Below are 21999 nucleotides of genomic sequence, written 5' to 3'. Positions count from 1 at the left end.
GGCACCCCAAAGGAAAAGGCACGACTTCCCTCTCGTTTTTGCTGTTTGCAATCCGTTTGGGTGTTTTCTTTCCTGGAACTGACTGGAGAGCTCTCTGCTGCCTTGAAATCAACCCAAGCGCGAAAGCTTTTTTGCAAGGGCTGAGACCTTCCAGCGGAAACGCTTATAAGGGTGTTTTTTTTGGAAGGAGACCGTCATAGGCCATTTATGCATGGGAGGTTTGGCCTTGGATTTGCCGCTCCCCAGATGCACTTTTTCCCCATCCAAATTCTCAAAACTCAACAATAAGCCCCCATGCAGAGTTTTGATAATTTGGAAGGGGGGAAATGTGCATCTGGAGAGCAGGAAATCCAAGGCAAAATCTCACCTGCATTAATGGCCATAGAATCATTGAAGGAATCACCAGGGTCATCTAGTCCAAACCCCTGCACAATGCAGGAAATTAACAACTACATCTCCTCCACACCCCCAGTGACCCCTTACTCCATGCCCAGAAGATGGCCACGTTGCCCTCTCATTATCTGCCTAAGGTCATAGAGTCAGCATTGCTGACAGATGGCCATTTAACCTCTTCTTTAAAATCTCCAGGGAAGGAGCGCTCACCTCCTCCAGAGGAAGCCTGTTCCACTGAGGAACCACTCTGTTAGAAAATTCTTCCTAATGTCTAGCCAGAAACTCTTTTGATTTAATTTCAACCCGTTGGTTCTGGTCTGACCTTCTGGGGCAACAGAAAACAACCCTGCACCATCCTCTATGTGACAGCCCTCAAGTACTTGAAGATGGAGTCCTGGAGGTTTATGGGGGTAGGGTTGCCAACTTCCAGGTGGTGGCTGGAGGACTCCTGGAATTACAACGGATTTATTATTAAATAATTCAAAACATTTATTCTACGTTTCCCGGAGAAAATGGCTGCTTTGGAAGGCAGACTGCATTATACCCAACGGAGATACCTCCCCTCCCTAAACCCCACTCTCCCAGGCTCCTCCACCCCAAAATCTCCAGGTATTTCCCAACCCAACGTTGGCAACCCTATATAGGGGTCTTTAAAGTATTCCTTTTTTTCTTTTTAAAACTAGTGGTCCCCCCTCTCACTCACTCACACACACAGACAAACACACTGCTTGCCAGCCTGTTGCACTTGCAATATTATTTCCTGGGGTTGTGTCCCTGCACACACTGCAGGCTAACCTCCAAAGTGTTGTTTGGCCATATTTTATTCCAGTCATGAGTATTTTCAATACTGTTGCTGCCTACACCTTCCTCCGCTGCTTGTTCTAGTGTTATTCCAGTGAGCATCATCCTCAAGAAGGCCTAATTTCCAAATTGTCTGAAGATGTGTTTTGTAAAGGAGGGGCTTCAACCTTCCTGTCTATGCTGCCTCAACCATTCTGGCTTCTGAGGAGTAAATCATCACTTCCATCACCAATACCCCAGGGGTTGTGTTCTGGATCTAATCTGGGTCAGGATGTTCTGATTCCCTTCATTTTTGGCACTCCCGTCATTAACCTGAAGCTGTTGGCCATCTTTTATTTCCTGTCTTGCCCCTGCTTGCTTCAGTAGAGTTGCTTGGCAACCACTGGGAGACGGGGAAGGTGCTGACTTCCATTTAAGGGGGATTGGCATCCCCAGTGCAATGACATCCCTTCTGGCGCAACAAGGAAGTGATGTCATTGCATTGGGGCTACTGCTCTAGCATTTGCCCAAAACTGTATGGTTTAACCACACTAGTGGGTCACCCACATGATATCACTTCAAGGCTGCATCATGCAAGAGATACTGATTGCCCTGCCCCACCCCCATTTGCAAAACAAAGATTTATTAAGTGCTAATACTTAGCAGCAGTTATAGGCTCCTGCCATTAGCTCGGGAGCGGCCAGGCTAAAAACCGAGGGTGGATTTGTGAGTTTAGAGGTGATTCTACTACAGTTGGGAACTGCTTGGCATAATTCACAATTGAGCCAAGTTTGCAGACAGCAGCTCTGACAAATTTCACAAAGCTTCATTGCACACTGGTGCTTTGTCTTTACAGGTATGTGTGGGTAATCCCAGTTACTTCCCATCTGCAATGTGCAGACTATCCTCGTTGCTGTGCTATGGATATTTTGTACTAACAGGTAAGAGGGATGTGAGTTGAGGGAAACAGTCGACATGTGGAGCCTTAATTATAATCACACCTCTTCAGATGATAAGGGAAAAGCACTGACTAGTAGTACAAAAGAACCATAGCGTGGAAGCACCCACCTTTTGCTGAAAAATGATGACACCCACCAGTCATTTTGCATTATAGCAGGATGGAGTTGCTACTGTAAAAACTGGCAACCTTCCGATAGTTTGTCTGATTTGCACCCAATACAGGAATCGATTATGTTCAATCAGGTGAGTTTTCTTATTAGCTTACATCTCTACAGAATCTCAGCTGGATATTTCTAAGACCAAATCTCTGAGAGAGACTTAATTTCTTACCGCAAAATAGAATGTCACAGGTCTTGATGGCTTTTTTTGCCAGTAAAACGAGCAGAACTTCTTTGAATTAATGGTTTTATTTAACATAAAAGCATTAACTCTTTTTATCAGGCAAGAATGTGATCAATATGATCAGGTGCTAATTAATCCTACAAGTCCAGAAAGAGACGATGACCAAGGGCAGCAACACCTTTCTCTGTCCTTCCTTCCCCATATGCTGCCCCAGCCCCTGGTGGGTGAGTGGGGCAGCCGTGAAGAGGTGGTGATGACAGCTTCCCTACCCCCCTTACAAGCCCCTACCATGGACAATGGTGGGTAAGCGGGGCAGCAGTAGGGAGGCAGTAATGGTGGCTTGCCTACTTCCCCCTTACAAGTTTCTTGTGGGTCCCTGCTTATATTAAATATAATGGAGATCTGATCGTGAGCATCTTGTGTAGTTTGCCACCAAAGTTAACACAGAATGAGCATTCCCAGATATTGATGAGGGGTATGGGGGAAAACTGGAAAGGACTGAGGGGAGAGGAAGAGGCTGGATCCCCAGTGATCCACATTTCTAATTTATCTTGGAACAGATTTAATGTCTGTTTAACGTCAGGAAAGAAAATACCAGATTTAACGTCAGGAAAGAAAATACCAAGACCACGGCCACACAACCCGGATAACCTACAAGAACCAAAGATTTAATGTCTATTTATCACATTAAATGGATTACTGTCCTTTTAAGAGATAATAAGCCAAGGAAAAGAGCAGTGGGGGGGGGGACAAAGAGGGAAAACAGACACCATTTGTGTTTATTGGTTCTTGTAGGTTATCCAGGCTGTGTAACCGTGGTCTTGGTATTTTCTTTCCTGACGTTTCGCCAGCAGCTGTGGCAGGCATCTTCAGAGGAGTAACACTGAAGGACAGTGTCTCTCAGTGTCAAGTGTGTAGGAAGAGTAATATATACTCAGAAAGGGGTTGGGTTTGAGCTGAATCATTTGTGTTCGTTTGGTTGACTGGCAGCCTCTAGAAGTTTTCGCAGAGCCAGAAAAGGGACTGTTGGGCAACAAAAGTCGGATTTTGTAAATTAGTCATCCTGATCTCATGAGTAACACCAGCAGAGCCTGTGAAGGAGATTTGACTGCCTTAAGGACAGACTCTGATGTAGCCTTTATGGCACACAGCAAAGAAGGGACAGAGGGTGTCTCCAGAGAAGGAGACTCCAGAGAACCTGTAGAGAAGGGCTGCTCTGTCGGCATCGAAAAAGGCCACTTCACCCCCATTGTAGTTGAGAGAGACTCGGATCCTCTTGAGCTCCCCACTGAGTGCCAGGGGAAGGTAAATGCCCTTTGTGAAAGCCCTGAACTGGTCCCCACTCCTCCCCACGGCCCAGATCCCTTCCTCAGGAGTAATGGTGAACCTCCCTTTCACAGACTCTCTGGCCACCCCCACAATCCAGCCTTCCTCGCTTCCCACAATGACTTCCCAGAAATGGCAGCCTGCTGTGAATCTTTCACTGCCCGGCATGTGGGAATAAAGGTCTTGAGCTTCACTTCGGCACTTTATGCTTCTTCGATCCTCAGACAGGATGAGTTTGGTATTAGTTCCGCTTGGCTCCAGAGTCACATTTGCTGTTGGGAAAGAAAATTAGCCAGAGAGATTAACTCACTTCCACAATGGCATGCAAAAAGTCTTGGTGGTGGTCAGTTTGCAGGGGTGGGGAGCTGGAGCCAGAGGCAGGATGGGAAAACCAGACACCGCAGGGGTGAACTGAGTCTCCCCTCCCCACAGGTCCCTTCTTGGAGCACCTTAATAACCAAGTTAAACCTGGAAGGCCAATATGGGAGTGCATCTGGGGAAAGCGGATGCAGTTTGAAGAGTCACAATACCCTTCCCAAGGGTCTGGTCTGTGCCTCACATCTGCAGGGTTCTCACATTTCCTTTGTCAAGAAACTGCCATGTGGAAGAGCTCTCAGTGTTGATGCCGAGAGCCAGTTTCAATGTCATTTAAAAGAAATTATGAAGACACTGAGCACCCCCTCAGAATTCAGCTCATTATTTTATCTCACTCTTCCTCCAGGGAGTTTCCCTTCCCTCAGTTTATCCTCACAACAGCCCTGAGAGGTGGGTTAGGCTGAGGAAGAGTGGCTCAAGGTTTCCCACTAATCTTTCTGGCTGAGTGGGAATTTGAACTCAGGATGGTGCCAGGCCTAGTCTGACACTCTGAACAACTACATTGTACTTGCTTTCCTTAGAACAAAGCATTCAGAAACTAATTTGGGCATGGCGATTGAGTGAATGGTGAAGCAACTCCAAACAATTCCTAGTCTTCCTGGATGATACCTTTACTCCAAGCCCCTTTCAGTCGGGTTTCAGGACAGGCTATGGGATGGAGAATATTGATAACCACAAGTGAAACTATTGTAACATGTTCTATGTGGGGCTTCCTGCAAATAATACTCAGAACCCACAGCTGGTACAAAATGCCATTGCTCTTTTACTATTGGGAGCTAGGCAAAGTATGCATATTACCACCTCTTCTGCAGTCACTCCACAGGTTACCCATTAGTTCAGGAGTATGTATAAAACAGAACTTAATCAGAAGGGCATTTTTGCAAAGGGAATAGGAAAGTGGCAAAATTGAACAATTGTTAGTTGTGATCACTAATGGAACCTCCATGTTCAGAGGCAGTATAACTCTGAGCAGCATCACAAGACAATAAAACCACAAAACCATCTACCCTACAAACTTATTTTACTAGCCAACATGACCTTGACTAACCTAAGGGGGTTTTTTAGTCAAAAGAAGAGACAACATTTGTAATACTTCCCTATATTGTCATCTGGAAGAGATTCTTGTCTGTCTAAGGTGTGAGAACCAGATGTAGGGGCCAAAAACCAGGTGGGGGTTGTTGCTTTCATGCCCACTGTGGGCTTCACACAAGCATCTGGGTGTCCACTGATGGAAGCAGAATTCTGGACATGAAGGACCTTGGATCCAGCAGGGCTCATGTTATTAGATTAAAAGACTCCCACTTAAAATCAGTTACTGCTCCCATCTTCTCCCTTTCCCACTATTCATAGCTGACCCATTCATGATTCTCATGTTCACAGGCTAGAATTCTTGAATGTCAATGAAACAGAAAACGTCTTGACAAGTCCACCCTCCTTCCAGTGAATTTTGTTCTCTGTTAGTCTTCAAAATTTTTACCTTTTTGCATCTGAAGTTCACAAACCATAATGTCTGGGGAGGCAGAAGGAGCAGAGATTAAACTGTTGTATTTATAGGAAATCTTCAACAATTCACAAAACCATAGATCCTGAAACAAATCTGGGGAGACGGGGGAATCCCAAAGTTTTTCACATATTCCTTTTTTCCCGATGGTTGAACCCAAACTAATTTTTTCGCCAGTAGCTTTCTTGCCTCACCCAATCCCATAAAATATTACTCCTAGTTGTGCTGAAATAGTTCAATATAATGTACAACAGTAGGATCAATTAATATCAAACAATATCAAATGTATTCAAAACAAGCCACAAACAAGGACTATGCAAACAAACAATGGTGCTGAACAATAATAGTGTACTATATACAATATTTACAAAGAATAGTCACCACCAGATAAGTCCAACAAGCTATCCAGCTTATAGGTACTTGTATTGTCCGTAGACTCAAAGTTGAGCACCCGGCTTCTTCTGTTTCTTGAAATTCTTTTAAAAGGGTAATGCCAAATGTCCGGTGGGGACCACAACTGAATCAAGATGTTCAGAACCGGATCAAAAGGAGGAATGCAGATCCATGGTATTCATTGCGTTTCACCTAAGGCTTCATCAGCCTCAAATAGTTTCCTCTAGTCGCCCAGTATACTTCAGCGAGTTTCCCAATGCTTATGCTCAAGAGAGCTAAGTTAGTTTTCCAAGGCTTCAAACTTTCTCACCCAATCCCATGGCAGCTTACTGATCTCCCCAAAATGCTCGAAAAAGCCTTACAACTATGGGCAGAATTCACACTTAAATTTGACTGTCCCTCCAGTTTGATGCTAGGAGGAGCATTAAATAGGGCTGTTCAGTAGTGTTGACACCTGGCCAAGTCTCATGGGTAGGAATAAGTTCAGTTCCTTTATAAAATACAAGGTTATTCTGCTATCAGCACTAGAGGGTACAGCCTACAGAAAATGGTGGTGGAAACTGCAGTCAAGTTGCAACTGACTTATGGTGACTCCATGGATGGTTTTCAAGGTAAGAGTGTTAAGAGGTGGTTTGCCATTGCCTGTCTCTGCATAGCAACCCTGGACTTCCTTGGTGGTCTCCCATCTAAATCTTAGTGGTGGAACTTGGTGGCTTCCCATCTAAATATTAACCAGAGTTAACACTGCTTAGCTTCCAAGATCTGACAAGACTGAGCTAGCCTGAGCCATCCAGCTCAGAAAATAGGTTTAAGATAATAATTAAGAAAATGAAAACAGAGAACGATCTCTAATCTGACTTGGAAGCTGCAATACCTGGTATATGTCGGAAGATGCAAATGGGTCTATGTCTAAGATTTGCCCTGGTGGTCACTCACATGGATGCCCTCCCTCATAGACAGACATACAGACAGACACCCCATGTGCAGAAGGTCCTAGCCATTCCCACCAGAACACAGTAGCCAATAGTCAGGTGCTTGAACATCAGAGGGATGACTTATCTTCCCCAGAGGATGTGAAAGTATATTGGTCCAAGAAGATTTAGGTTTCCCCAGGCCACCCATCTCCACAAGCACTGCTCCATCTCCATAAATATCATCCATCCTAAGAAAGAACATTTTCTCCTGCTCTCATCCATGACACATGGGACCCCCAGAAATAGCATAGGGGGGACTGATAGTGTGCAGAAGAACCTGGCTGAAATTACACTTTCCCTTATGTTTGTGGAAAATTTAATCTGGATCCATCCCAATGTGGTTTTATTTCAAAACTTCGAATGATGGCTTCTATAGGATTTAGAAAACAAAGACAAACTGTTTCTAATTTGGAAAGTGAACACTTGGCTTTAGCACAGCTTTGAACCAGGATCTCATAGCTCAAGTCTGGGGATTTAAAGTACAAGTTAGTCCTATTAAAGCCAAAGGAAAGGCTGCAGGCATAATGGCTTTAAAGGAGAGTTTGACAGGTTCACGGAGTAGAGGTTCATCAATGGCTACCAGCCATGTGTGACTAAAGTGAACATCCCTCTATAGAGGCAGCAAACCTCTGAATACCAGAGCTGGGAGACAGCAGCAGGGGAGGGCCCTGGCCTCTATGTCTAGTTTGTTTGGCCCTCCAGGGCAAGTGGCTGGCCGCAGTGTGAAAAACTGTATGCTGGACTAGATGGACTACTGGTCTGATCCTGCAAGGCCTGTTCTTATGAAGCCTGGAACTGACTGGATGGTGTGTGTACACTACAGAGTGACAATCCTGAGGACAAACAACACTCAAGCAACAGGAGTTACACACACTGCCCAGGGGGACTATTCTGATAGATCCCTTTTGGGGACAAACATACAGCAAAGGAAGCACAAAGAAGGGAGGGTCCCATAAGCAGTCAAGTTCTGTGCATGATCTCCACTGCCACCTGGCTCAAATTGTATTTCATCCACCAATTATGAACTTTCTCCACCAATGTCCCAAACATGTCCCAATACATGCAAGATGTGTTTTTTTAATGCATTGGCTTGTTTTAACTTTGACAAAAGCTCTTTCCACACTGAAATAGAATAATCTTTTCAGCCAGCATTCTTGTGTGATGAGGAGTCCGCCTTGCCAATTTCTGGTTTGATGTACTGTCCTATGTGAAATCCCTGCAGCCATTCATTATTACCTTTGAATTGCTTTATGACACCCGCCAGGAAGGGACCGATTTCACAGCAGCCCTGGAGCCTCCATTTCAGTTCAGAAGGGAAAGCCTCTGGATTCCCAAAGTTCTCCTTCTTCTCACACCTAGCAAGAAAACACTGTTAGTGTTCATGAAACTGATGAAGCGAGAGAAGTAAGAGAGCAGAATTCAGACTATATAGCACATTAAGCTGAGAGAAGCCGCAGACAGATATAGAATTCCAGAGATGGATAGAAATGCTTTGGGAAGGAGAGTCCGCCTCAGTACAAGAATGACATCATCTTCTCACATGCCTCCAGTGATAAAAAAGAAACATAATGGGGCACCACCGTGCCAACAGTGCCCACACCTCTGCTTCATTTAAGTGGCTGCATCTTGTGGAGAGGTACAGAGATCCTGATCCGATGTTGTGGTTTCACATATTTCTCTGAATCCACTGAGCATACGTGTGTGATACATTTGTATGGTCTTCTCGACCGCTTGGTCCCCAGACATGCCCCTCTAATTGTCCCTGCCACCACCTAGAGATTTTAGTAAATTAGTAGTGCAGTCCTAAAGCAGAGTGGCACCTTTCTAGGTATGTGGGCTATGCTGTAATGAGCTATTCTAGGTCAGCCACAATCAGTGACAGACTGGCCAGGGTGTCAGCTTGCCCGATGGCAAGTGAGCCCTGCGGGCCCCTGGTGAAGTGGGCCCCCTTAAACATTAGACAATGTTAAAAATGTTAATGACCTTTTAGTAGTTTGAAAATACATATATTTACGAGGTGAAACTACAAAATACAAAAAGCAAAATAAGAGGACAGTTTCTTGCTGTCTAAATTGTACAAGACGTTTGGTGTCTCCTTCCTTGAAGACAGATCACCTTTCCTTCAGCACATGAAAGATTTTACAAGACTGTCTAGGTTTGCTCCTTTCTGTCCCTATTTCAAGGAGTCCCTCATAAGCAGGGGGGTCTCGGATCACTCAGAAAGTGGGGTGCTCATTCAAACTTCCCACCAAAGGAGGATCAGACCAATAAACCACTCCCTCAGGATCAGGCAGCCAGCCGCATGTGACATCTGTTCAGGACACAGTATTGGGGAGGGAATAGAGGGAAGAGTATTAATATGATTGAGTGCCCCGACTTCCTGCCAATTAGATGGGGAGGGGGATAGGAGAAATCTCTAGACCAGGAATTCTTAACCTTTTTTGTGCCATGGACCCATCTGGCAGTCTGGTGAAGCCGATGGACATCTTCTCAGAGTAATGTTTTTAAATGCATATAATAAAATACACAGGATTACAAAGGAAACCTATTATATTGAGAGGAGTTCCCCAATCTTTGGCCAGCTACTTTGCACAAGCGCCTATACACAGAAAGACTGCGATCACATGCAATCTAGCAGCGGGTCTAATAACTATCATAATTTTGCAACAGTGATGAGCATAATATCTGCAACAACTGTAATGTGATATGAAAACATCTGTGATTTCTATTGGTGACAAAGTCACAGGTACTGCTAATGCTGACTCTATAACCTTAGGCAGATGATGAGAGGGAAGGCATCTTGGCCATCTTCTGGACATATAGTAGGGGTCACTGGGGGTTTGGGGGATGAGGTAGTTGAGAATTTCCTGCATTGTGCAGGGGGTTGGACTAGATGACCCTGGTGGTCCCTTCCAACTCTATGATTCTGATTCTGTGATTCTACTACTGTGGTTTGTTGCCAGCCTTTATAATTAAGGGAAACGCTAAATTTGGTTAATGAAAATGGAGATGTAATTTCCCCCCATTAAGTTTATTAGGAGCCCCGTGGCGCAGAGTGGTAAGCTTGCAGTTCTGCAGACCAAGCTCTGCTCACAACCTGAGTTCGATCCTGACAGAAGTTGGTTTCTGGTAGCCAGCTCAAGGTTGACTCAGCCTTCCATCCTTCCGAGGTCGGTCAAATGAGTACCCAGCTTGCTGGGGGTAAAGGGAAGATGACTGGGGAAGGCACTGACAAACCATGCTGTAAACAAAGTCTGCCTAGTAAACGTCGGGATGTGATGTCACCCCATGGGTCAGGATGACCCAGTGCTTGCACAGGGGACCTTTACCTTACCTTACTTAAGTTTATAGACCCCCTGAAATCAAGGGGTCCATGGACCCCAGGTTAAGAATCCCTGATCTAGATGGACTGATGGTTGGATTAAGCAAGGCTCTTCTTAGGTTCTTATGTTATGCTGCTGGAATGCTGGCACCAAGCTAGCAGAAGCTGAGGTCCATCTAGGATGACTTTCCCTCTCCTCTTCCTGCAGGTATTTAAAGTTCATGTAGGGCCAAAGGAATGAGCCCTTGGGTGTAAGCTGAAGGGCAAGAGACTCTTGGGTCAAAGCCTGAGCTGTGCAATGGTCAACATGGAGAATCTGGACCAACCCGGATTTGTTGTGCCTTTTTTTGGTTTGTCTAGTTGATTTTGTTATGTAGATTTTTTTTCTCTTTTGTGAAAGCCACTTCAGGTCCCTTTGGGGAGAAATGCAGTCTGAAACAATGAAGAATCTTGAGACCTACATGCTCTCACTTGGAGCCTAAGGGCCACACTCTTTTTCTGCTGCCCTAGAGGTTCCAGTTGGCCATCCACGGGAGAGATGCTCCCAATCCCACTCTGCATTCCCCATGCTCAAATCAACCAAGCAGTGAGACAAACAATGGGGGAAGTGACATTATGGACATTGTGACATCATTTCTGGGTGACCAGCTGCACCAGTCAAGGAGTTTTCTCTGAGCTCTCTGACCTTTACCATAGAGATTGGGGAAATTCCTAGAGTGGTGTGAGAGGTCACTTCCAGGTTAACGTCCCCACCCTCCAGGCTCCACCCTGCTCCCAAAAAGCTCATGGTGTTCCCCATGCCAGTGCAGGGCTGGCAATGCTGTTACCAACAGCCTTTCCAAAATGATGAAAGGAAATTAATGGGACCCACTTACCTCTGCAGGATGCTTCTGACATCCTGGGGGAAGAAGGAGAAAGAAACAGAAACTCACTGCCTGCCATGGACCACATTAGTACATAGAAGTTTTTCTCTGCAGCAGGTTTATTTGGAACATTCACATTTCCTCATCCTCCAGCTGACCCCTTTTCAGACTTTCCATGATCTCATTACATTCATTCTCACACTTGGTGTGGTGTGACCATTCCAAAAACAATGCAGTCCAATCATGCTAATGCAACATCTGGATGGGAAAGGGCACATTGTCAAGGTTCCACTCACATTAGTACCATTTCCCTTATTTCAGCCCATCAGTGCTGCCGTTTTCCCTACTCTGCCATGAAAAACTATCCTGCTATAACTTTCATTTTTTAACAATGGTCTCTAGCTCTTTTCATTGCAGAGATACGCAAAGCAACCTGCTAGAGACGTCTTTTAAGTAATGAAAGCTGGATCTTCAGAGGAACTAGCAGATTGTGGCAACGGATTCTTATGGCATTGTGCTATTAGTGTGACAGAGGTTACCGATTTTTTAAAAGCCTTCCAGTGGCACAGTTGGGAGGGACACAGTGGAAATGGCAGCAGATGGAGGAAAGCGAGCACAAATCTCTATGGTGGACCTCTTTGAAGGTATGTCAACAGTCTCCCACTGAGGATGACCTTGAAGATTTTCTACCAGAGTCTTACCTGCAGGAGTTCACTCATTGGCTTCTGATGCTTCTCCTCCATCTCCCGGATGAGGCTTTCGAAAGAGGACAGCTTTTCAGAGAGTTTGGCCAGGTGCTCGTCCCTTTTCCTGGCTATCTCCTTCTCCACCTCGCCTATCTGGGCCAGCAGACGGTTTTCTTGTTCTCTCAGCAACTGGTGTAGTGTTCTGAACTCAGCCACTGTCTTTTGCCTCTCTGATTCCATTATTTTCTGAAAGGAAGGAAGGAAGGAAGGTCAGGAAGGAAGGTCAGAAATGAAATTGGATCTTGGAGGGTCAAATCATGTAGGAAGGACACTGGCGACTTTTCCCAGAGATCACATTAATATTCTGCATAGACCCAGCATGGTAGAGATCAAGCCTCTTCTGGTAGAGGGCACTTCCCACCACCGCTCACTGGCTGGTGTGTGTGTTTATGTGTGTGGGAAAAATAATGGGAATCTAAAGGGACATCAGTAGTATTCCAACATGCTGATGTCACTCCCTATGCATCCAGAAGTGCTTCCTAAGATGTAGCTAGGGGACACCAGGGACTCTCTGGCATTTGAGCAAAACCCTATGAGTCCAAATGCCAGCGCATCCCCAGCAATGCTCTGATGTCACCTTCTCCTATGGTTGCCAGGGAGAATCTGGAAACCCTACACAGAGGTTAAAGTGCTGGAATATAGTCTGGGAGACCCAAGTTCGAATCTAAACTCTGCCCATGGAAGCTTGGTAGTTGACTGTGGGTTGGGTACCCTTTCTTAGCCAACCTTCTGCATAAGGTTGTTATTTTGAGGACAAAACAGAGAGGGGGAAACCAATGTTGCAAGCTTTTTTGGGTTCTCAAAGAATTCCAGGGTATACATTTCAAAATTAATACAAACACTGAAGCATCCCCAAAGCCTGTTCAAGAGAAGATGTGGTTCAGTTATCTGTAGTTTTTCCACAGGTTCATTTCACCCATGCAAAATGCAACAAATATGGGAGAAGAGGGAATTTTATCCTACCTTCTGTCAGATTCCACCCCCCTAAAACTGCCCCTTTGCACTGCTTTTCCTTCTTCATCTTTCCTTATATCATGAAAATCCACTGGAGAGCATAGTTTTTTGCAAAATAATAATAATGTGAGGCTAAGTATAGAAATGCTTAAAAGACCCTCCTACTCCATCGTCTGATCCAGATTGCAGCTTCTGGAGCGGTCTATTGTAAAAGAAAAAAAATCTCCAGGAAAAGGGAATTATTATACATAGTTTGGACCTTAGAATTAATTTTTATTGATATTTTCTGTGAGAGACCAGCCCATTCTGAATGACAGATATCTGTTCTGAGGATTGGGGCTACCTTATAGCTTTGGAGTCTTCCTGCCTTTGGTATATCATTTTCCTAGGTATTAATCCCAGTAATTGTTTACTTCCCAGCAATTGTGGCACTTACAAGCATTTCTTGGCTTTCATCTTCAGCATCTGCTAAATACACCTGAATTTTCTCTTTTTCAGTCCTCAAAGTCTCCAGACAGTTGAAGATCTTATCCTGAAAGTGGGGGGGGGGTAGGACTTCTGGATTAGTTACTTTTTTCAGTTTTACTATACACATGCATCAAAAAACTGTAAAATCAGAGAAAAAGAGAAACAGCAATTATACTAAAGAAAAGTTTTAATAGGTCTGATACAGGTAATACAATGGCTTGATGTGATCCACAATATCCTGGTAAACGATTTTAATGGGGGGGTTTATCTCAATGTGAGTAGTAGATGTTATTGTGATATTGAACTAATACAGCTGTGGGTTGAATTTTATTTTATTCTATTTTATTTTGGATGTAGTTGGTTTGTTAAGGTCTGTGACCACAACATGAATAAATCTGACTCTGGCATCAAAAAACAATAAAATCAGAGAAAAAGAGAAGCAGTTAATTGAAATGGCACACTTGGCTCCTTTCTCTGCCTTACGAAGTCTTGTGTGTTGTTAAGTATGGGAGGGGGAAGGTTCGCTCCAGTACCTGAGAGTCTCTGTATGTTGACTGTTTTTCCCCTCAACTGTAGTTAATAGCTGTGTTTTTTAGGGGAAACAATGGATGCCAGAGCGGATAGAACATGGCTCTTCCCTCTTTCATTTTATCCTCACAACAACCCTGTGGGGTAGATTAGAATGCAAGAAAATGAAAGCCCCGCGCGTGTAACTCTCACACAGACACTATTAGTCCCACAGACAGACTTGGCTCCAAACTCCAGAAGGCTATGGGAGATAAGCAGACAGATCTACCAAGTGTTGAGTGCTTCTAAAGCCTGTACGCAGCAGCGCTCATGAATGCAGTTATTTTTGGTCCTTTCCTCACCAACCTCTAGGCACTAATGTGATGATTTTCAGTCTCTTTGCATTCCCCCCCCCTTCTGTGATTCTGCAGAGAGAGCATTTCACAAGAGCCAGTTCCTCCAACGCCCTGACCTGGATGGCCCAGGCTAGCCTGATCTCGTCAGATCTCAGAAGCTAAGCAGGGTGGGCCCTGGTTAGTATTTGGATGGGAGACCACCAAGGAAGTCCAAGGTTGCTGTGCAGAGGAAGGCACTGGCAAACCACCTCTGTTAGTCTCTTGCCTTGAAAACCCTATGGGGTCATCATTAGTGACTGTGATTTGATTTGTGGGTGTGTATGCAATATGGGCCCTGACCTGGATGGCCCAGGCTAGCCTGATCTGGTTAGATCTCAGAAGCTAAGCAGGGTCAGCCCTGGTTAGTACTGGGATGGGAGACCACCAAGGAAGACCAGGGTTGCTGTGCAGAGGAAAGCACTGGCAAACCACCTCTGTTAAGTCTCTTGCTATGAAAACCCCCCCAAAAAGGGGTCGCCATGACTTGACGGCACTTTACACACACAGTTACTCCAACCCAGGGGTCGCCATCGTAACTGAAGGAGCACAGGATTTATAGGATAAGTCACAATGGGTAGCTGTGTTAATCTGTCTGCAGTAGTAGAAAAGGCAAGAGTCCAGTAGCACCTTAAAGACTAACACAAATATTTTCTGGTAGAGGATGAGCTTTCGTGAGCCACAGCTCACTTCTTATAGGAGTAAATCTACAGAATCACTCTCCGGAGCAACGCAGAGCTCTTCCCCATCAACATCAGGATCCACGCTGATTTCTTACCTTGTACTCCTGGGAAGCTTCCTCGGCAGGAACGACGTCGTGGTGTTTGTGCTGCTTGGATCTGTCACAGACCGTGCAGATGAGGATGCCATCCGTTTGGCAGAAAAGTTTCAGGGGTTCGCGGTGTTTGGCACAAATCCTCTCCTTGGCTTCTTCCTTCTTTGCTGCTCCCCCGTTTCTCTCCTGCAGACTGAGTTTCTTGGCTATTTCGACCACGTTGGCCAGCTGCCGATTCGGCCGGAGGCTCTTGGTCTGGACGGTCTGCTTGCACACAGGGCAGGGAGCCTCTGCCACCGCCTCCCCCCAGCTCTGGGTCAGGCAGGCTCGGCAGAAATTGTGGCCGCACTCGGCAATAATCGTGGGATCCTGGAAATGCTCCAGGCAGATGGGACAAGTGACTTCCTCGCAGAGCTCTTGGACGGGATGCCCGGTGGCCATGGCCGTCTCACCCCCAAAGGGAAAGTCACAATGTTACTTTCGTTTCTGCTACTTTCAAGCAGAGTTTGGGCGTTTCCCTCCCCGGAAATGACTCCGGATCTCTTATTCATGGGAGGTTTTGCATTGGATTTGTCACTCTCTAGATGCACTTTTCCCCCATTTGAATTCTCAGAACTCTGCATGGCGGCTTACTGTTGAGTTTTGAGAATAGGGATGGGGGGAAAGCGCATCTAAAGAGTAGCAAATCCAATGCAAACCCTTCTGCATTCCCGTACTATTTTCAAGACCTGGGAGAGCCCGGAGGCTTATGGGGTCTTTAAAGTGTTGGCTTTAAAAGAAAGCCCTATCTATAGGTGAGGGACAGATGCACTCCAGGGCAACAGATCTGCTACCCCACTTCAGATCCCCACAGGGAGAGATCCTGTCCTGCCATAGTTTATCAGCTAGTCTTCCATTGAGGCTGCTTCCTCCTGGAGCCTCCGCTTCAGCTCAGAAGGGAAAGCCTCTGGATTCTCAAACACCCCCTTCTTCTGGTACCTAGAGAGAAACAGTGTTGATGGGACACTCATCCAAAGCAGAATTCCTCAGTGCGGCACAAGAACAAAATGAAAATATATGCAGACCTAATATGATGCACAGCTGAAAATGTAGAGGAGCCACAGGCAGGAGCAGAAATGCAGAGAGAGACAGAAGTGCTTTGGGAAGGGACGTCTGCCTCACTACAAGCATCAAATTAGATGTTGTGAAGAATGCTTTTTAAAAATATTTCTTTGTTTATATTTAAAATACCTTTATGTTGCCGTTCCCCCCAACTAAGGGTCCCCAAGGCAGCAATCAATCAAAAACATCAAATCAAGCTTTAAAATGCAAAACAATTAAAGAAAAGATACTAACACAGAAACAGGAAAGAGGGTTCAGTGAAGGAATGGCAAACAATTAAGGTTGCAAGGTCCCTCCTCCCCACTGGGAGCTTTCGGGGGCAGGGCTGGGGTTGGCGATTATGCATGTGTGGCAGCACAATTACGTCACTTTCAGGTTCACCCCAGAATCTCAGAATAGTAGAGTTGGAAGGGACCTCCAGGGTCATCTAGTCCAACCCCCTGCACAATGCAGGAATTTCACAACTACCTCCTCCCCCACACCCCCAGTGACCCCTACTCCATGCCCAGAACATGACCAAGATGCCTTCCCTCTCATGATCTGCTTAGCGTCATAGAATCAGCATTGCTGACAGATGGCCATCTAGCCTCTGCTTAAAAACCTCCAGGGAAGGAGAGCTCACCACCTCCCGAGGAAGCCTGTTCCACTGAGGAACCGCTCTAACTGTTGGAAAGTTCTTCTTAATGTCTCTAGATGGAAACTCTTTTGACATGTGGCATCACACAGGACACTCTAGCACTCTCATCCCCAAAACTATGGGAACCAAAAAGAACCATTCATTTGATAAGCCTTCAAACAATACAACAAAGTTCTTCACTGGAAGGTGGAAGACAATAAGACAGAAGAATATCCCTGAGAAGGAGATTCCGTAATTTTAGTGCCAAGCCCAAGAAGGCCCTCAAGGCATCCTCGAGTTTCTCCTCTTCACATTACCCCAGAGATGAAAAAAGAAGCCTAATGGAGCATAACTGTGCTAACCATGGTGGACTGTCCTCACCATGGTTTTACTTCAGTTGTTGTCACTTGTAGACATGTACAGAAACCCTCATTTGACAGTGTTGCGGTTTTCACCTTCAGTGTGGTAGGATAAGTGTGTCCAGAATGTCAAAATAATAGCTCAAATTGTGTCTCAGAGCCAATGGATAATTTTAAAGGCTATTCTATACATATACAAATAAGCTAGTAAATGTATTTAAGAGGTAAAACTACAGAATACAAAAATCAAAGGAAGAGTTCACTTTCTTGCTACCTAAAATGTACAAGTGTTTTGGTCTCTCCTTCTGTGGAGACAGATAACTTTTCAGCACATACAAGACATTACAAGTTTTTCAAGGCTTGCTCCTTTCTCTCCATATTTCAAGAGGTCCCTCAGAAGCAGGGAGGCCTCAGATCACTTAGAAAGTGGGGTGCTCATTCAAACTGCTGCTTGTAAGCTATACGCTACTTGGAACGTTGCATGTAAGCGGTATGCTACTGTGCATGGCAGAATCCATATGGAACTGCAGAAGTCTGAGAACGAAACAGATTACTTCTAGAATACCGTCTTTTTGGCTTTACTGTGTTGTTCGCCTTGGAAAATTGCTTTGTGACCATTCTTGAGACTTTATCAGTGTTTGCATTCTATATATAACTCTGATGGACTTAGAATGCCATGTATATTTGATGTTCTTGAGACTTTATCAGTGTTTGCATTCTATATATAACTCTGATGGATTAGAATGCCATGTATATTTGATGTTTGGCCACAAATATAAATATTTGTGGCCAAACATCAAATATACATGGCATTCTAATTTTGACTACCTATGTTGTTATTTTTATTTATTTAAAATAAAGCGTTAACTCTTTTTATCAGGCAAGAATGTTGTAAATATAAACAGGTGCTAATTAATCCTATGAATACAGGAAAAGCACACACAATAAAAATCAGCTAGATTTAAGTCCAGTAGCAATTTAGAGTATATGTGTGTGTGTGTGTGTGTGTGTGCATGTGTTAGGTGCCATCAAGTCGCTTCCGACTCATGACGACCCTATGAATCAATGTCTTCCAAAACATCCTATCCTTAACAGCCTTGCTAAGAGCTTGCAAATTGAGGGCTGTGGCTTCCTTTCTTGAGTCAATCCATCTCTTGTTGGGTCTTTCTCTTTTCCTGCTGCCTTCGACTTTTCCTAGCATGATTGCCTTTTCTTCTCTTGTCTTCTCATAATGTGACCAAAGCGCAATAGCCTTAGTTTAGTCATTTTAGCACTTTAACGACCAACAAGATTTCCAGGGTATACACTTTTGAGAGTGAACTTTGACTCTCAAAAGCTTACACCTCTCAAAATCTTGTTGGTTTCTAAGGTGCTACTGGACTTGAATCTTGCTGTTCTATTGCAGCTCAACAGAGGTACCCTCTGAAGCAATAAAAACCTGTTCTTCTAACATATCTCAAACTCAGCTAAATGCATAAGCTTAAGGCAATTCAGATTTTAGATGAACACCAGAATGCTCTGTAAAATTTGGAAGCCCTCTGGCAGACAATTGTGCTCACCTAGATATAAGGTTTTCTCTGACTGGAAGCCACCAGCAGAAAGTCTGATCACCCCTTTTACTGTAGAGAAGGTAACAGAGATAAATCTTTCTACCCTTAACACATGATTGTCATCAATGGAGAAAAACTAATTTTTCCCAATGAAGGGAGCCTTATACAAATAAGTCAGATTCACATCTTTACTCTAGAAAAAGAATACAGTTTATTGATCAATCAATGGCAAGTACTTGAAAGATCCCCAAGGAGGTCCACAGTACTGGCAGAAATCCAAAACAAGAACAAAGCAGTTATAGGCAATGTGACATCATGTTGATTTGAGAGATACATTAACCTATATCCAACAAACTAGCCATTACTAAACAGGTAACTGGTGTAAAGGTAAGGTAACGGTCCCCTGTGCAAGAACCGGGTCATTCCTGACCCATGGGGTGACATCACATCCCGACATTTCCTAGGCAGACTTTGTTTATGGGGTGGTTTGCCAGTGCCTTCCCCAATCATCTTCCTTTTACCCCCATCAAGCTGGGTACTCATTTTGTCAACCTCAGAAGGATGGAAGGCTGAGTCAACCTTGAGCCATGTAGTCCAACTAAAATGTCCAAGGATTCCTGCTGTTGGGATGACCTACTCCTCCCGGAGGTTGACAATCTCAACCCATTGTATGGGTTGAACTCCAGGGACTAGAGGGGTGATCAGGATGATAATCACTTTTGGCACCTCCGCAAGGACAAGCTACCAGATCCCAGGAAATGAGCCACCAACAAATATAAATGAATGTAGACATCGAGTCTCATCTAAGGAGATAAGGAAACATTAAATCTTTCTAGGGTGGCTTGGCCAGGCATTAGAGCAATAGTAATAAAAACAATAGTTCTAATACTACTTGGTACAAATTACAGGAGAGGCTAAGGCTATATTTTCTCATTAATTCACTAACCTAAAGAGAATTCACTCTTAATATAAAGGAAATGGTTGAAAGTTTTAACTGTCATCATCTGAATAAAGCAACTGGTCCCCAAAGGGATTGTGAAGAAAAGCTACAGGTTGACCAAGCTACATCTGGATAACTCATTAATTTCTCAAATCAAGGCCAGGAGGCTAAAATTGGCTATTGTTCACAATTAAAGAGCAATACATTGATGATTTCTTCAGCATCATTAATTAATTGTCAAGAGGCAGTCCTGTACTTCTCCTGACTGGCTGCTGAATCTTACAGAGGTTATGAAGCTACATAAGAATACATAGATTAACATGTATCCATGGTTAAGATCATCAGTATGTTACATAGTACAGTAAAGTACTACTAGTAGTGAGAGGTGCTAAATGCACAGCTGCCTCTACGCCTTTTTGGTACAATTCAGCTTCGAGACATTAGGAAACAGCCCAGAAGGATAGATGCTACTTAATGGAAGGCCTCTTCTCTCATCAGCCTTCCCAGACACAGACATTTCCGAAAGAAGCCCTGCTCCAAAACCACTTTGTCATCAATACGCTGGAACTTTCTCAGCATTGGCCCCTCTCAAATTATCTCCCCAGGGAACATTGCTAGAGCCGTTTGCTCCCCAATTTAAAAACATTAGTTAATTTAGTTAATCCCACCACCATCCAGAATCATTCAGAGAACAAGGCAGGTGGTTGGTTTTAATTAACTAATAAATATTTTATTTGTTGCCGGGCGTCGCATTTGGTTTCAGTGATGAAGTAACTTCATGAGGTTTTTAAATTGTTTCCGGTTTCGTTGTTATTCCTACTCCATCTTATGTGAGCTGTCCATTTTTGTTACCAGGACGGCTCAGATTTGTGTTCTGTCCTGTTGTCCATTAAACTATTTGCTTCCCGAAATCAAAACAGGACCACAGAATCCTAGGTGGCTTCATGGCCACTCTAACATTAGCATCTACTCTGATGTGGCTTATTGGATTTCTTAGGTTAAAACATCAGCTGCTCAGAAAAAGAGATTCTTTGGAAGGTTTATGGCTCACTCCATGATTCTTATCTGTTCTTATGTGCACTTCAAATCTGACTGGTTTAGATCCCGCACTATCTGGCTTTGGGAGCAGATTTTGTTAGTACACATGGATTCTGGCTGGGAAAAGGAGTGGCGAGAGTTTAATCTTGTAGGGTTCTTATTTCTAAAATATGGCCCACCGGTTCCTTGAAGCCTTCCCCCTTTTTTTGACATACTTGCCCAAGGTGGCTCTCCCATGAAGCCAGATGAGCAGACTGGATCCAGAGCACATTGTAAGGAATGGTGGGGGTTGGGGGTGTTTTGTTATTTGGCAGATGGACTTACAGGATGCCCTGCCTAAGCACTGGAATATGCAACATCGAGTGCACAAGACAAGAAGCTACTACAGGGGGAAGCATATGGTAAAGCCAGTCAGATAGGGATGTGTTTGTTACTTTCTTCCTTCGGCTAAATGTAATTTCCTAGTTCTGACCCCAGAATGCAATTCTTAGGCTTGCTCCCTGCTTCTTCTTACATTTTTCTTCTCTCTCTTTCTCCCAAGAGGGGCTGGGGCTCAGTGGTAGAGCATCTGCTTGGCATGCAAGGGGTCCCAGGTTCGATCCCTGGCCTCTCCAGTTAAAAGGAGCAGGCAGTACATGATGTGAAAGACTTCCCCCTGAGACCCTGGAGAGCTGCTGCCAGGCTGAGTAGACAATATTTGACTTTGATGGACCAAGGGTCTGATGCAGTATAAGGCAGATTCATGTGTTCATGTAGCTGGCTTAACGCTCTCTCACACATGCCCTAGCAATGTTAGTTCTTAAACCATTTCTGTAATTGGCTTCACTTCACTGCATACTACATACTCATGCTTCTAATGGTGCCTCTGGTGGCGCTTGCTTGTATCATGTACCCCTAATTTCTCTATTTAGTTTTTGTGCCTGGGAGCCTGAAGAGGCTTCTGCAGACAGAGAAGGGGCTTCTTAGGCAATAAATGCACCCCCAGTTAATCATTAGGCTTGCCAGGTCTTCCACCATGGTAGAAGACCTCCCACTGGCGAGTTCCGTTGATGATATCGCAACATCATTTCCAGGTAAAATCCAGAAGTGAAAAAGGGTAGCTCGAGGAATTGCTGGAAACTTCTGCAATTCCTAGAGCCACCCTCTTTGTCACTTCCATGTTTCACCTGGAAGTGCTGGAGCATCATCGGTGAAGTCGCACCCACCTCCCCATGTCCCTGCCTCCAGGCCTCCCACTGATTTCCAGGCTGAGTATGGCCACTCAATTAATAATCCTAGTCTCACAAACAATACCACTAGAGTCTGTGAGGGAGATCTGACTGCC

The 21999-nt window shown here is 44.6% G+C and overlaps 1 protein-coding gene across 1 annotated transcript; it reads right to left on the bottom strand.

The window, feature by feature from the left end:
- Positions 1-3588: 3588 nt before the first annotated feature.
- On the bottom strand, positions 3589-15512 carry LOC130472905 (E3 ubiquitin-protein ligase TRIM7-like). Its single transcript, XM_056844407.1, has 7 exons — positions 15075-15512; positions 13366-13461; positions 11931-12161; positions 11242-11264; positions 8281-8399; positions 5654-5686; positions 3589-4073 (listed from the first exon to the last, which is right to left on the bottom strand). The coding sequence occupies exons 1-7, from the start codon at positions 15510-15512 to the stop codon at positions 3589-3591; spliced, it is 1425 nt and encodes a 474-aa protein (XP_056700385.1).
- Between the last annotated feature and the right edge of the window lie 6487 nt (positions 15513-21999).

The sequence above is a fragment of the Euleptes europaea genome, chromosome 1 (genome assembly GCF_029931775.1).
Source record: "Euleptes europaea isolate rEulEur1 chromosome 1, rEulEur1.hap1, whole genome shotgun sequence".
Classification (NCBI taxonomy): Eukaryota; Metazoa; Chordata; class Lepidosauria; order Squamata; family Sphaerodactylidae; genus Euleptes; species Euleptes europaea.
Note: the sequence above shows the minus strand (reverse complement) of the source record. Positions and strands in the feature narration are given on the sequence as shown.